This window comes from Sinocyclocheilus grahami, unplaced genomic scaffold (genome assembly GCF_001515645.1).
Source record: "Sinocyclocheilus grahami isolate Dianchi unplaced genomic scaffold, SAMN03320097.WGS_v1.1 scaffold447.1, whole genome shotgun sequence".
NCBI lineage: Eukaryota > Metazoa > Chordata > Actinopteri > Cypriniformes > Cyprinidae > Sinocyclocheilus > Sinocyclocheilus grahami.
Window position 1 is genome coordinate 525,429 of NW_015505626.1, and position 12,682 is coordinate 538,110.

The window sequence follows — 12,682 nt, forward strand, 5'->3', positions numbered from 1 at the left end:
ACTAATGAACCTTATTGTAAAGTGTAAAAAATACATTATTATTTATAAATATAATATATAAATATGGAACCTTTAATTATAAACAAGTCTGAAATACACAGACTTTCAGCTGCTCAAAAAAATAAGCAAGATAAAATATGTACTCTTACAACCACCTACATCATTACACCATTAACACCATAAAGTAAACATTGTCAGAATTAATCAAAGGCAAATCATAAAGAATCGCTTGGCAAAACTGCATGGTATTAACCAGAGCTGATCCTCTCTTTACGCAAAGTAGGCAAGCTGCGTAGGGCCCTCCTTGTTCTCAAAGATGATTTAATTTTAGTTTAGTTTTTGAATTTGGCCAGCGGTTATGAAAACATGAATGTTAATTTCTTTTAATGCGGTTCGCTGTCGCCCTTTCTACGTAAAAATCAGTCAAATCATGTAACGTGAATGTCATACAGTTTCTTGCTCGAGACAAAAAAAGAGAGTGGAAAGTAACTCATAATCATGGAATCATAAACTTTTGAGTTTAATAGTTTAATAATCACATCACGCCAATCCTGTTTTTCGGTCCCCAAAATTAAAGGCCCCTTAAAGGAATAGTTCACCCATTTTAACGATGTCCCTCCCTACTACGTTTCAGGGCCTTGAACGTGGTAGTTCCCTTGCTGTCTATGCAGGGTCAGACAGCTCTCAGATTCCATCAAAAATATCTTAATTTGTGTTCCAAAGATGAACGAAGGTCTTACGGGTTTGGAACGACATGAGGGTGAGTAAATAATGACAATTTTCATTTTTGGGTGAACTATCCCTTTAAGACTTTTGTTATACTATTTATGACTTGTTATTAATTTCAATTTGTACAAACTAAATTTAGGACTTTTTTTTTTTACTTTTAAAGAAACTTTGAATATATATTTATATGCCAATTTCTATGCTTGGCAAATGTTAATTCCTTTATAACTGGTTGAAAAACTTCCCATGTTTTAATCACTGAGTATCCACTGATATGAATGTTTGCATTTATGCATAAACAGGATCTGTTTAAGTTGAATGATGATTCAGGAGCGGTACCTTGGTGCTAGATCTGAGGTTGGGGTCTTCCCGTGACTGCAGGAGTCCAGCGCCGAGGGTGGGCAGCTGGGTCTGAAACACGGACACCCGGCCTCCTGTAGGGGACATGAGTTTATATGCTGCCTGCAGAGCCGGACCCAGAGCGCTCTGAGTCTCACGTGTGTGTGTGAACATCCCCGGCAGCGCATTGAGCAGGTCCTTCACCAGCTGTGAGCACATGCACAAACACACTTTCTGTCAGATAAAACAGCTGCAAAAATGGTGTCACATATCAAAGCTTGTGTGATACAGAGATATGAAGCCGGGAAATGGGAACACAAACACAGCTGACCTCGCACACACAAAGATACAAGGTCTTAAAACACAGAGAGAGAATGATAAGATTCAAACCTCTTTACTCTCTTTGAGATTCACCAGCAGACTGTCGTGTGTTGGGATGAAAACATCTAACAAAATCACAAAACAAACATCACTCAATCACTCATCAGATACAATGCTCTGTAGGCCTGTTATGAATGCACAATTTTAAAAATGCTATACTATAGTATAGTATATATGTGAAAGGCGATATAGTATATATGTGAAAATAATGATTTCTGACCAAATCCTGTGGCAAAAGCAATCATTATTCGTGAAAATTATCATATAACATCAGATGCTGTGCATTTAGATCAATAATAATAAACAATTAATATTATAATATTAATATATTCAAGATAATACAGAAATTGAATAGACTGCTTAACCCTTTAGGTTCCAGGGTTTTTTGGAAAAATGCTGGATTTTGACATCAAGATTTCAAAAGCTTGTGGCTTGAAAGGGCTTAAAGATAGAGATCTAATATAAATTAGAAAAATGTTGGGCATGACCGAACGTTTATGTGGGGTGTAAATATACTCATCTAATTGGCATTTTATGACGTCATCAGGGGGTGGCCCTCTTGAATATAATAATATTCAGGAAATAATAGATATTGAATTGATGTTTGAACTTATTTACATGTTTTTTTTTTTGTCTTTTAATCCTCATTCCAAATGATCAGAAAAGAGGAAACCAACAATAAAACAGGAGAAAGTACTAAATTATTACTATATTACTATACTAAATAGTAGTAAAACGCATGTGAACAGTAGCCTACTTTTTGATCAATTCATCAGTAATATTTAGGAAATAATAGATATTGCTCTGCCACCCCCATCCCCGTTGGGCGAAGGGTCGAAATAATCACTTGTTTGTGCTTCGTGAACACTCACGCCTTGCACGGCGGCACCATTGCGCTCCAAAGATGTCCCGGTAGAAGCGCGATTATTAGACGACCGATCGTCATTTCCAAAAGGCAAATATTCCCCTTCAGAGTCAGAATCGGCGAATAACATTTGCAACACATCCTCACGGTACAACTTTTTATTAGCCATTTGGCGATTTTATCTCACAGCTTACTCGCACGCTATGAACTGAACTGCTTCCGCATCAATGACACCATAGCTCACTTGCTCTGCTCTTTCCTCAAACACTTTGAATAGGAATATATATATATATATATATATATATATATATATATAGAAAATAAATAACAATAGTAATTTTATATTCTAAATGGTTAAAGTCGTGACTTAAAGATTCCAGACATAAACTAGAAAAAATAAGAATTCAAAAATATAGTAGAGAATAAAAATTGTCTAAACGTAAATTTATATAAATGTGTGTATGTATTTATATATATATATATATATATACACACACACATACATACACACACTGCTACTCTACTTACATTTTTTCTATTTTACGTAAATTTTAGTACAATTTAGGTGTGTAAATGGCTATTACCAATCAAAACTGGCCAATTTGCAGTTCTAAAACTTAATTATTTAGACAAAAGTCAGTCTTGATGTCCAAAGTCAAAGTCGGTGAACAGATAAAGAGACGTAAGAGAATCAGACCGGATTACCATCAATATCAGACACCACCAGCATCTGAGGCTGAGAAAGACCCTCCTGCAGGTTATAGAAGTGGACGGTGCTGTCAAACGTCACAAACCCGATGTGTGTACGAGTATCTCCGGGCAACCTGGGAGAGAGAGACACATACAGCCATGGTCACATCTGAGGTGTGTGACACTCAAAAACATTTCATCAGCTGTAATATCTCACTTTTCTAGGTTGTCCATTAATGACTGGCAAAACACATTCAAGTAGCCTGACTCCACAGCATTGTGGGATACATCCAACAAGAACAGGTACACAGCAGGCTGAGGAGGCCGAAGCTGGAGAGAGAAAGCAAATGTACATTAATATGCAAGCGTAACATTAAAGGTCTTTAAAGACAGACACACACACACACACTCACCATGTAATCAGAGGAAGCGATGAACTCCACAGTTGAATTCTGGACCTCTGGTCTCTTGTGAGGCTCACCATATGAACGAGTTACAGGATTATACATGAACTCATCAGGAACTGAAGAGAAGACGACAATTTATCAGAACATATCGAAACCCTCAAGAACATGTTAATGTGAGAAAACTATTTATTTTAGAGTATTTCATAGTAATTTCTGGTACAATAACTGAAATAGACTAAACCAGGGATTTCCAAATTTTTTTGTCATCTGACATAAGGCTGAGATTAATATTTCATCTCAATAATTAATATTTCTGGTGAGGTATCAAGGCAACAAGTTAATATTTTAATAATTTAACAACACATTTGCATGTTCATGGTTCTCTAATATCAGTTAATGGTCACATAACATTTAATCTTTTTTAAGTGTTTGATTTTGATCGTTTTTCTTTTAAAATTGTTTATTTTAATATGACGTTCTTATGATTTCACTGATTTGCTTCATGAACCCTAGTTTGGGAAACCCTAGACCAGACTAACTAAAGACTAAACAAACACAATTGTAAGACTCTTACCATCATTGACTCTGTAACACAGATTACACTTCCACCTGCGCTGATCCAGAAACGAAACAAAAGGGTTTATATACGTCCGACACGAACGACAACGAACTATAGTGTTAGAGGTGATCACTGGTAACTGCTGCAGAGAAAGAGAGAGAGAGTTAATGAAGAGATGATTAAACCTGCATTATCATGATCTAATGTTGTTTCAGTAAAGCTCTAGATAACACAGTAAGACACCCGTTTATGACACCTTTATCTGTAATTCTGACGGTTTCACATCAAAAGCTGAAAATTGTTTACCCTCATGTGGGAATTCAGAATCAAGTTTACTAAGATACGGTATATTAAATGGTACAGTGTGTTCATGACGGTACAACTATCACATTTTCTGGGGACTGGCTTTAGGTTTTGAACAACTAAGTATGACTGATCATACTTGACTGATGACTAAACACATTCATGACTCATGACTAAAATGGCCAAAAATCATCCAATCAATAAGTCTGCCCAACATGCTTCACAGGTCAAGTCTCTTACACTCAGCATGGCTGCTTTTATTTGATCAAAATACAATAAAAACGGTCATATTGTGAAATATTATTATTATTTTAAACAACTGTTTTCTTTTTGAATATATTTTAAAATGTAATTTATTCCTGTGATGCAAAGCTGAATTTTCAGCAACATTACTCCAGTCTTCAGTGTCACATGATCCCTCAGAAATCATTATAATATGTTTATTTGCAGCTAAAGAAACATTTTTTTTTATTATCAATGTTGAAAACAACTGTGTTGCTTTTTGTGGAAACAGTGATCATTCTTTTTTTAGGATTCTTTGATGAATAAAAAGTTCAAATGAACAGCATTTATTTGAAATATACATGTTTGTAATATTATATGTCTTTAATGTCACTTTTAATCAATTTAATGCATCCTTGGGGAAGTATTAATTTAAAAAATACGTTTAAATGGTAGTGTACATCTATTAACTTCTACATAGCACATCAACCAGACCATGATTTGTGTTTGATTTGTGCTTTTTGCTCCTACCGTTAAATCTCTGAAGGGGTGCAGCAGTAATCCAAGAGGCAGACGGGCTTTATTCAACAGCGCTTGAGTCTGGGGAATGTTAGTGAGAGTACAGCGAAAAGTGCTGGAAGAGACAGAAAGAAAGAGAAACTGTTAAACAAACAAAGCTGTTTTCTCAGTCTGCACCTGTTGTGTGAAACCACAACTCTGACAAACACGTGTGTCATCTCTCTGCTCTTACTCGGGGCTGCAGTTGACCTTGCGCAGGTCGTTGCTCAGGTTGGGCTCAGGTGGAGGTGCGCGTTTGGGAGGAAGGAGGTTTCTCTCCTGGAGTAGATTCATGGGTCTCAAGGTTTCAGCCTCCAGTTCAGAAACGCCGCCGAGGCCTCCTAACGCTGATGACAGCTCAGACAGAGACGGGAAAGGCTACAAAAACATAAACACAGCCACTTTACACACCTCTTCCTGAATGACACACTTTCTGAATCCCAAACTAGTGTCAGTACCTGCGAGTACGGCTGGTATCCTGGTGGGTTGTACCCTCCGTGAGAGGGGGAGGGGTCTGGTTTGGGGGCGGGGTTCTGTTGGTAAGCAGGATGCATAGTTGGATAATTGTATCCGAAGGGTGGAGCGTGTTTGGCGGGAACACCAGCAGGAGGAGCTGCAAGATCTGAATAATGAAAGAGAGAAGGCGTTAGTGAATCATTCAAGTGCAGAACTGGCATTGAGATGTCTCAGTGAGCATTGTAAGGATGTACCCGAGTAACCGCCGCCCTCCAGAGACTCATAACTGTTGGGAACTGGAGAGGCACTGCCTGTGGTTGTAGAAGAGCTGTCTCCACCTGTGAGAGTTTACAAGCACACAGGCAAGAGGGTTTAGGCTACATATATATACTGTATGTGTGGTTTAGGACTGCTCTCATTTTTATGCATGCAAATAAATGACTCAAAAACTCAACTATCACCAAATTGTTTGAAACATTGATTCAGCAAAATCAACAGAGGTCCCTGTGTGGCACATTATGTCCTGAAATAATATGCATATACAGCTTGGTTTGGGGTCAGTAAATGATTTTGTATAGCACAAAACTAATACAGTGATTACACAAGGATGCATTAAGTTGTCCAAAGTCACAGTAAAGACATTTATAATGTTCCAAAAAATTATTTCTATTTGAAGACTGGAGTATTGGCTGCTTAACATTCAGATTAATATATTGTGTATATCAATATTATATTAGTATCATTGAGATACTATTATAGTTTTTGTTAATATTTTGAATTAGATTTTATTTTTATATTTTCTGCTTTTATGTTAATTTTAGTTCAAAGAGACATATTATGCCCCTTTTTACAATATGCAGGGCTTGCAAAATTTCAAAATCCCTGGTAGCCCTTCGGGGCAGGTACTCATCGGATTTTGGTAGCCAGAAAATTAATTTAACTAGCCCATATAAAAGAAGACCCTTTTTTTAAATATAGAAAATCAGATAGGACTTTAAATGTCAATCAAAAATATTTTCAATACACAAATATCAACAAATATGAAGGAAGGAATTTTATTTCACTATTTACAAAATAAAATCTGCAGAATTTTTAAAAATAAATTTAAGGCAATTTATGACCCATTTTAAGAGCTGCACAAGTAAAATTAACACAGTATGAGTGGGGTTGGACAATGTCTATGGTAACATACAGTACTGAGCCATAAAATTACATGATTTACAGTTCAGATACAGGTTTTCACAAAAACAAAAATCTTATACAACAGCATTTCAGCCTTTAGACCAATTTTATGAAAAGGGATAAATCAAGCATATACACTCACCGGCCACTTTATTAGGTTCAACTGTTCCAATTGCTTGGTAACACAAACATGACAATGAGTTCACTTTACTCAAATGGCCTCCACAGTCACCAGATCTCAATCCAATAGAGCACCTTGTGGGATGTGGTGGAACAGGAGATTTGCATCATGGATGTGCAGCCGACAAATCTGCAACTGCGTGATGCTATCATGTCAATATGGACCAAAATCTCTGAGGAATGTTTCCATCTCCTTGTTGAATCTATGCCACGAAGAATTAAGGTAGTTCTGAAGGCAAAAGGGGGTCCAACCTGGTACTAGCAAGGTGTACCTAATAAAGTGGCCAGTGAGTGTAAATTGTCAATTTAAAGCGTATAAATATTACTGTCTTAATTGTTTAGATTTTTAGAAGGCGCATTAACTTCTTTCTCATTTACAACTCTATGTGTTTGCTGCGTAAAACATGAGTTGATATTTGCATTGATCTGAGCATAATCACAAAGAAAGGCTTATTGGAAATGCAAATTCATTCTCTGCCACGAGGTGGTGCTTTAGGAGTGCTGAAATATTGCGGTTTCCCCGGTAACAGCTGTACACAAAGCAGCTCAGCGCTCATAAACGCTGGTAAAATGAAATTAAAATGCCAAGGACACGTTTCTGAGAACAGCCGGTTCTCTTCAGATACATTCAAATAAAGACATCCGCGCCGCGTTTTGACTTGAAACGTGCAGCGCTTATATTTATTCAATGACATCATTGCCTTTTGAAGTTTAATCCAGCCGTATCGCGACTCTTGTCTTTCCGTCCCCAACTGTAAGACCTCTTGAAATTATAATTAAGACATTTCTTATACCATTTAACATATTTAAAACTTTTTATAGCCTTAAGTTTGATACAACTCACTGTAGGAGTTTTTAAGGATCCCGTCGGGCAGAGTGGTGATACATTTTGGTAGCCCGACTGGAAATCACAATAGCGTCGAGCTAGCGATTTTGCGAGCCCTGATATGTAATATAAGTCTCTGGTGTCCCCAGAATGTGTCTATGAAGTTTCAGCTCAAAATACTCCACAGATCATTTATTATATCATTTTGAAAATGCCTATTTTGAGTGGAAGCAGAAACGCGCTGTTTTCCTCACCTGTCTCTTTAAATGCAAATGAGCTGCTGCTCCCCGCCCCCTTTTCCAGAATAGAGCTGCGCCATTACAGCTCGAACCTGCTAAAACATCTGTTTTGGTTTTGATTATGTTTATCACGCTGAAATAATGCGTTTTAAACCATATCAGTTTAAACTTCTGATATATGGTTTTCTGACCGCACACATCCGAAGCACACGGACAGAAAGCGGCTGTCACAGCATGTGAGTACTAAACTATGTTCTCATTCACACACAAGTTTACGTTAAAAAACTTTTTCGGTTATGTCTGTGAAGGTAAACAGCTGGGAAATAAATTGCATGTTTATTTTAGATCAGTGTGGCAGTAGCAATATACAGTAAATAAATCAATAAATCCACTGCTCTCTTGTCTCCTCTGAGGCTGGGACTCTAAATCGTGTTCTGTGCTCATCTGTGCAGCCAAAGGCAGAACATTTAGCATGTTTTGCTCAAACTTTCGCCATGGCATTAGAGCTGGTACATTGTAGTCGCTTGCAAAAACAAATGACGGCGCCGTGGGTGGAAATTTACAGATTTGAGCTGCTGCTCCCCGCCCCCTTTTCCAGAATAGAGCTGCGCCATTACAGCTCGAACCTGCTAAAACATCTGTTTTGGTTTTGATTATGTTTATCACGCTGAAATAATGCGTTTTAAACCATATCAGTTTAAACTTCTGATATATGGTTTTCTGACCGCACACATCCGAAGCACACGGACAGAAAGCGGCTGTCACAGCATGTGAGTACTAAACTATGTTCTCATTCACACACAAGTTTACGTTAAAAAACTTTTTCGGTTATGTCTGTGAAGGTAAACAGCTGGGAAATAAATTGCTTGTTTATTTTAGATCTGTGTGGCAGCAGCAATATACAGTAAATAAATCAATAAATCCACTGCTCTCTTGTCTCCTCTGAGGCTGGGACTCTAAATCGTGTTCTGTGCTCATCTGTGCAGCCAAAGGCAGAACATTTAGCATGTTTTGCTCAAACTTTCGCCATGGCATTAGAGCTGGTACATTGTAGTCGCTTGCAAAAACAAATGACGGCGCCGTGGGTGGAAATTTACAGATTAAGGGGCGGTAATATTATAATGAGATCCCTTTGCAATGTCACTAGTGGAGCGAAATCAGACATGCTCGTTTTTTCAGATGCTTGCTTTTTCAGAAGGCTTACCAAAACAAAGTTACTGGGTTAATCTTTTTAACGTTTCCTTGGTTAGTAGACCTGATTATAGCACTTAAAACCTGGAAAAGTCAGATTTTCATGATATGTCACCTTTAAAGTTTTAATTTTGTTGTGTGTTTTATGAGTATTTGTTGCTTTTAAATGTATATGTTTTTTTTCAGTTAGTTTCAGTTATTTTAGTACATTATTGGTACTACAATAACGTACTACATTATTAGTAGTATAACACTGTATGTATATATATATACACACATACATACAATGAATATACTTTAATGTTAAATGAATATAAATTTGAATGTTAAATAATAAAGTATTTAATATAGTGTGTGTGTGTGTGTGTGTATATATATATATAAACAATTTACATAATATATAATATATATATTAATATATCATTCATCTAAAAATCATTAGTGTATATTATATTATATTATCAAGAACAAATTTTAAAGCAATATTGCCCAACTACTGGCATTCATGAATAGTGACTGAAACCAGTAACAATCTCTGTTTCATGAACCATATCATACAGAGAAAAACCCCTCACACACCTACCCAGATCCACATTAAACACACTCCACTGCTCTGATGAGGTCTATGTAATTTAAAACTAAATGTCTCATTTGCTCTTTAATATTCAGTGATATTACAGAATCAGGACACTTAGAGAAGAAGACAATAATCCTCAGCAGAGCTTAAACTAACAGTAATCCTCCATAACCCAACTACTGTAATCAGTCAAGACCAGAGAGAGAGAGACGGGCCGTGATTGGCCAAGCCCTGGTCATCCTGTGCTCAATCTGTTCCCTCACTGGATCAGCAGCCTGAACTTAAGAACGGATGGAGAATGAACATATGACATTTTAGTTTGGGTGCATTTACAAAAAATAAAAATAAAATAAAATAAAAATCACAGCTGCCATTCATCACTGATTGCAGATTAACCACATGGGAGACGAACAACCAGTCAAGAGAAGCAGAACTTCCTTCTGAGACCAACCTTCATCATTGGCACCGCACGTGAAAAATAATTTAAATGCACGTGAACTCTAGTCGGAAAGGTCTAATAATACAAATCTTTGTAATAATGCGAGTGTCCATGTTGTTTTCACATTCTGACTTAAAAGCACAACTCGGGAAATGAGAGCATTCGAGGAGCGCGTGAATGCAGTAATTACACTTGCTCTGATGGCAGCAGATAGCCTTCCGTTAACTAAGCTAAACATGCTTAAATTAAAATGCCTAAAGCTAAACCTCTTGTATTCACATTTCTAAACCTGTTGTCCAACAAAAAAGAACATTATAACCTTTTTACTCCACAACACCAGTCAAATGCTTCCTTTTGTGATCTGAAGAGGCTTCTTGTCATTGAATGAGGTAGAAAATATGTTCCATATGCTACTTTAAAAAGAATACATCAATTAGCAATAAATTAGGGTGACCATACGTCCTCTTTTCCCCGGACATGTCCTCTTTTTGGACCTAAAACATTCTAATATTGTATATAATTTTGGCGCATCAGGGAGCCGCCCTCAGGATGCGGTCCATTTATATATTTTTTTGAATGAGCATTTGCGTTGTTTACTTTCACTTTCGATTTCGTGATCACACGCACTCTGTGTAAAGGGAGCAAGCACATCTTACAAGATCAGATATTTGTCAATGAGCTCAGAATCTGTTGAGCAGCAAATACTCCAGCATGGTCTTGTCAGTCATCTCTCCTTATTCTCGACCTGTGATAAGTCAAAGCTGACTCCGGTAGCTCTTATTGGATACAGGGTTGCCAAGTCCACATTTTTTTCCACAGAATTGGGCTACTTTTAAACTATTGCCATGGGTTGATTTTCCCAAGTGGGTTAAAGGTTTGAAATATTGCATAAATTACATTTGACTGAAATGCTTGTATTGAAATTTTTTGCATTCTACCTATGATAAAACTTTCATGGACTTCTACAGTAAATGTTCTCTCCTGGTGGAATGACCTGCCCAGCTCAATCCAAGCAGCTGAGTCCTTAATATGTTCAAGAAACAGCTGAAAACACATCTCTTTCATCTTCATTTGACCCTCTAACTCTAGCACGCTCTATTATAATGCTACTCTAATGGCCAATCCATCATTTTTTGGGGAACGTTTATTTATTTTTTGACTTTTTTTTACTTTTGAACAAATACAATTTATAGTTATCAACTCATGCATATGATATTTACAAGAGTTTAATATCAAAAGAACCTGAAAAATAAAATGACTTTGCAGCATGAAATAACAAAAACTAATGCATGTCTATCCCATTAAATAAGAGACTTTCTGTTAGTGTTCACAGGCTGCCTCGGCCTTACTATAAAAAAATGACTCCCTTTAGCAGAAAAACAGTGTGTGTATGAGAGTGGGCGTGTGACTCTGAGATGAATGCCATGAGGAGTTTGGGGGAAGTAGAGACACATTTCTCATCATTCCTGAAACTGATTTTGTGAGAAGTGTGTTTTTGATTAGAGGTCGACCGATAGTGGATTTTGCCGATACCGATAGCTGGGTTGGACCACATTGGCCGATACCGATTAATTAACCGATAGTTTTAAAATTGATACTGAACAAAAACATAAAATAGTGCTTTATTAACAAAAACAGTACTGAACCATACTAGTAGTAGTATAGTAAAAAAAAAATAATAGTAAATGTTGAAATTAACACAATCTAACAAGGAACAATACTTACACAGCTTTCATTAATCTTAATGCTACAACTGGACTCTTATTTTAAAGTGTTACCATTTCATTTCAACTGTCATGCTTAAAGATGCAGATCTTTAAATATATACACAAAGGCTATAGCATTAAAATTATATACATATGGATATTTTATGTATACTCTCAGACTTTAACTGCTTCTATTCTTGAACACTTGATGATTATCTAATCAAAATCAAAGCGCAGCGCTGAGTCTAGGAGAACTCACCGGTATCACACACACTCCGGACGCATCGTGTTCAACTTGAGCAGCGGTCTAAAACAGTTTATTTAATCACCAAACGGACACAAGTTTACTTCAAGAATGAACAATTTGGCATGGATGAGTTTGAAGTTCGGTGTTTAAAAAAACGGAGCAAATGGAAAGAGAAAGCGCAACCTATATTATAGCTCTATAAATGAAGCACACAGACTTTATTCGAGCCACAGAAAGACAAACGTTTTGCTGAAAATGCACAATACACAATTCATTATGTAAATTAACAACGATTCGGGACCAATATAATGTAATTTAAAGGAAACCTATGTGAATGGCGCTCTGTGGCGCGGCAGGATTTTCTGTCGGTTGCATTTAAATCCACGTCTGAAGTTTCCCGCTCTGTTCAGCATGCAGTATCACGTGTCTAAACAAATAGCACGTGCTGTCAGTGATTTCAACCACTAGAGGCCGCTCTCGCACTGTGTAATGACACCAGACCCTTTTCAGCCGCTCCAGCAATGGACACAACCCGGAAAACTATCGGCATGGATTTTTGTCGATAACCGATAGTTCCAGCAATCAACTA

General features: G+C 37.0%; 1 protein-coding gene across 1 annotated transcript in view; it reads right to left on the reverse strand.

The window, feature by feature from the left end:
• Positions 1 to 1,035: 1,035 nt before the first annotated feature.
• LOC107552327 (protein transport protein Sec24B-like) overlaps positions 1,036 to 12,682 on the reverse strand; it is a 24,216-nt gene continuing 12,569 nt past the window's right edge. The window contains exons 5-14 of the mRNA XM_016234188.1: positions 5,761 to 5,844; positions 5,509 to 5,672; positions 5,244 to 5,428; positions 5,024 to 5,126; positions 3,983 to 4,109; positions 3,415 to 3,524; positions 3,219 to 3,331; positions 3,017 to 3,135; positions 1,456 to 1,511; positions 1,036 to 1,272 (exon numbers count right to left, since the gene is read on the reverse strand). Of these exons, the coding sequence (XP_016089674.1) occupies positions 1,036 to 1,272; positions 1,456 to 1,511; positions 3,017 to 3,135; positions 3,219 to 3,331; positions 3,415 to 3,524; positions 3,983 to 4,109; positions 5,024 to 5,126; positions 5,244 to 5,428; positions 5,509 to 5,672; positions 5,761 to 5,844 (1,298 nt within the window). The remainder of the gene's footprint in view (positions 1,273 to 1,455; positions 1,512 to 3,016; positions 3,136 to 3,218; positions 3,332 to 3,414; positions 3,525 to 3,982; positions 4,110 to 5,023; positions 5,127 to 5,243; positions 5,429 to 5,508; positions 5,673 to 5,760; positions 5,845 to 12,682) is intronic.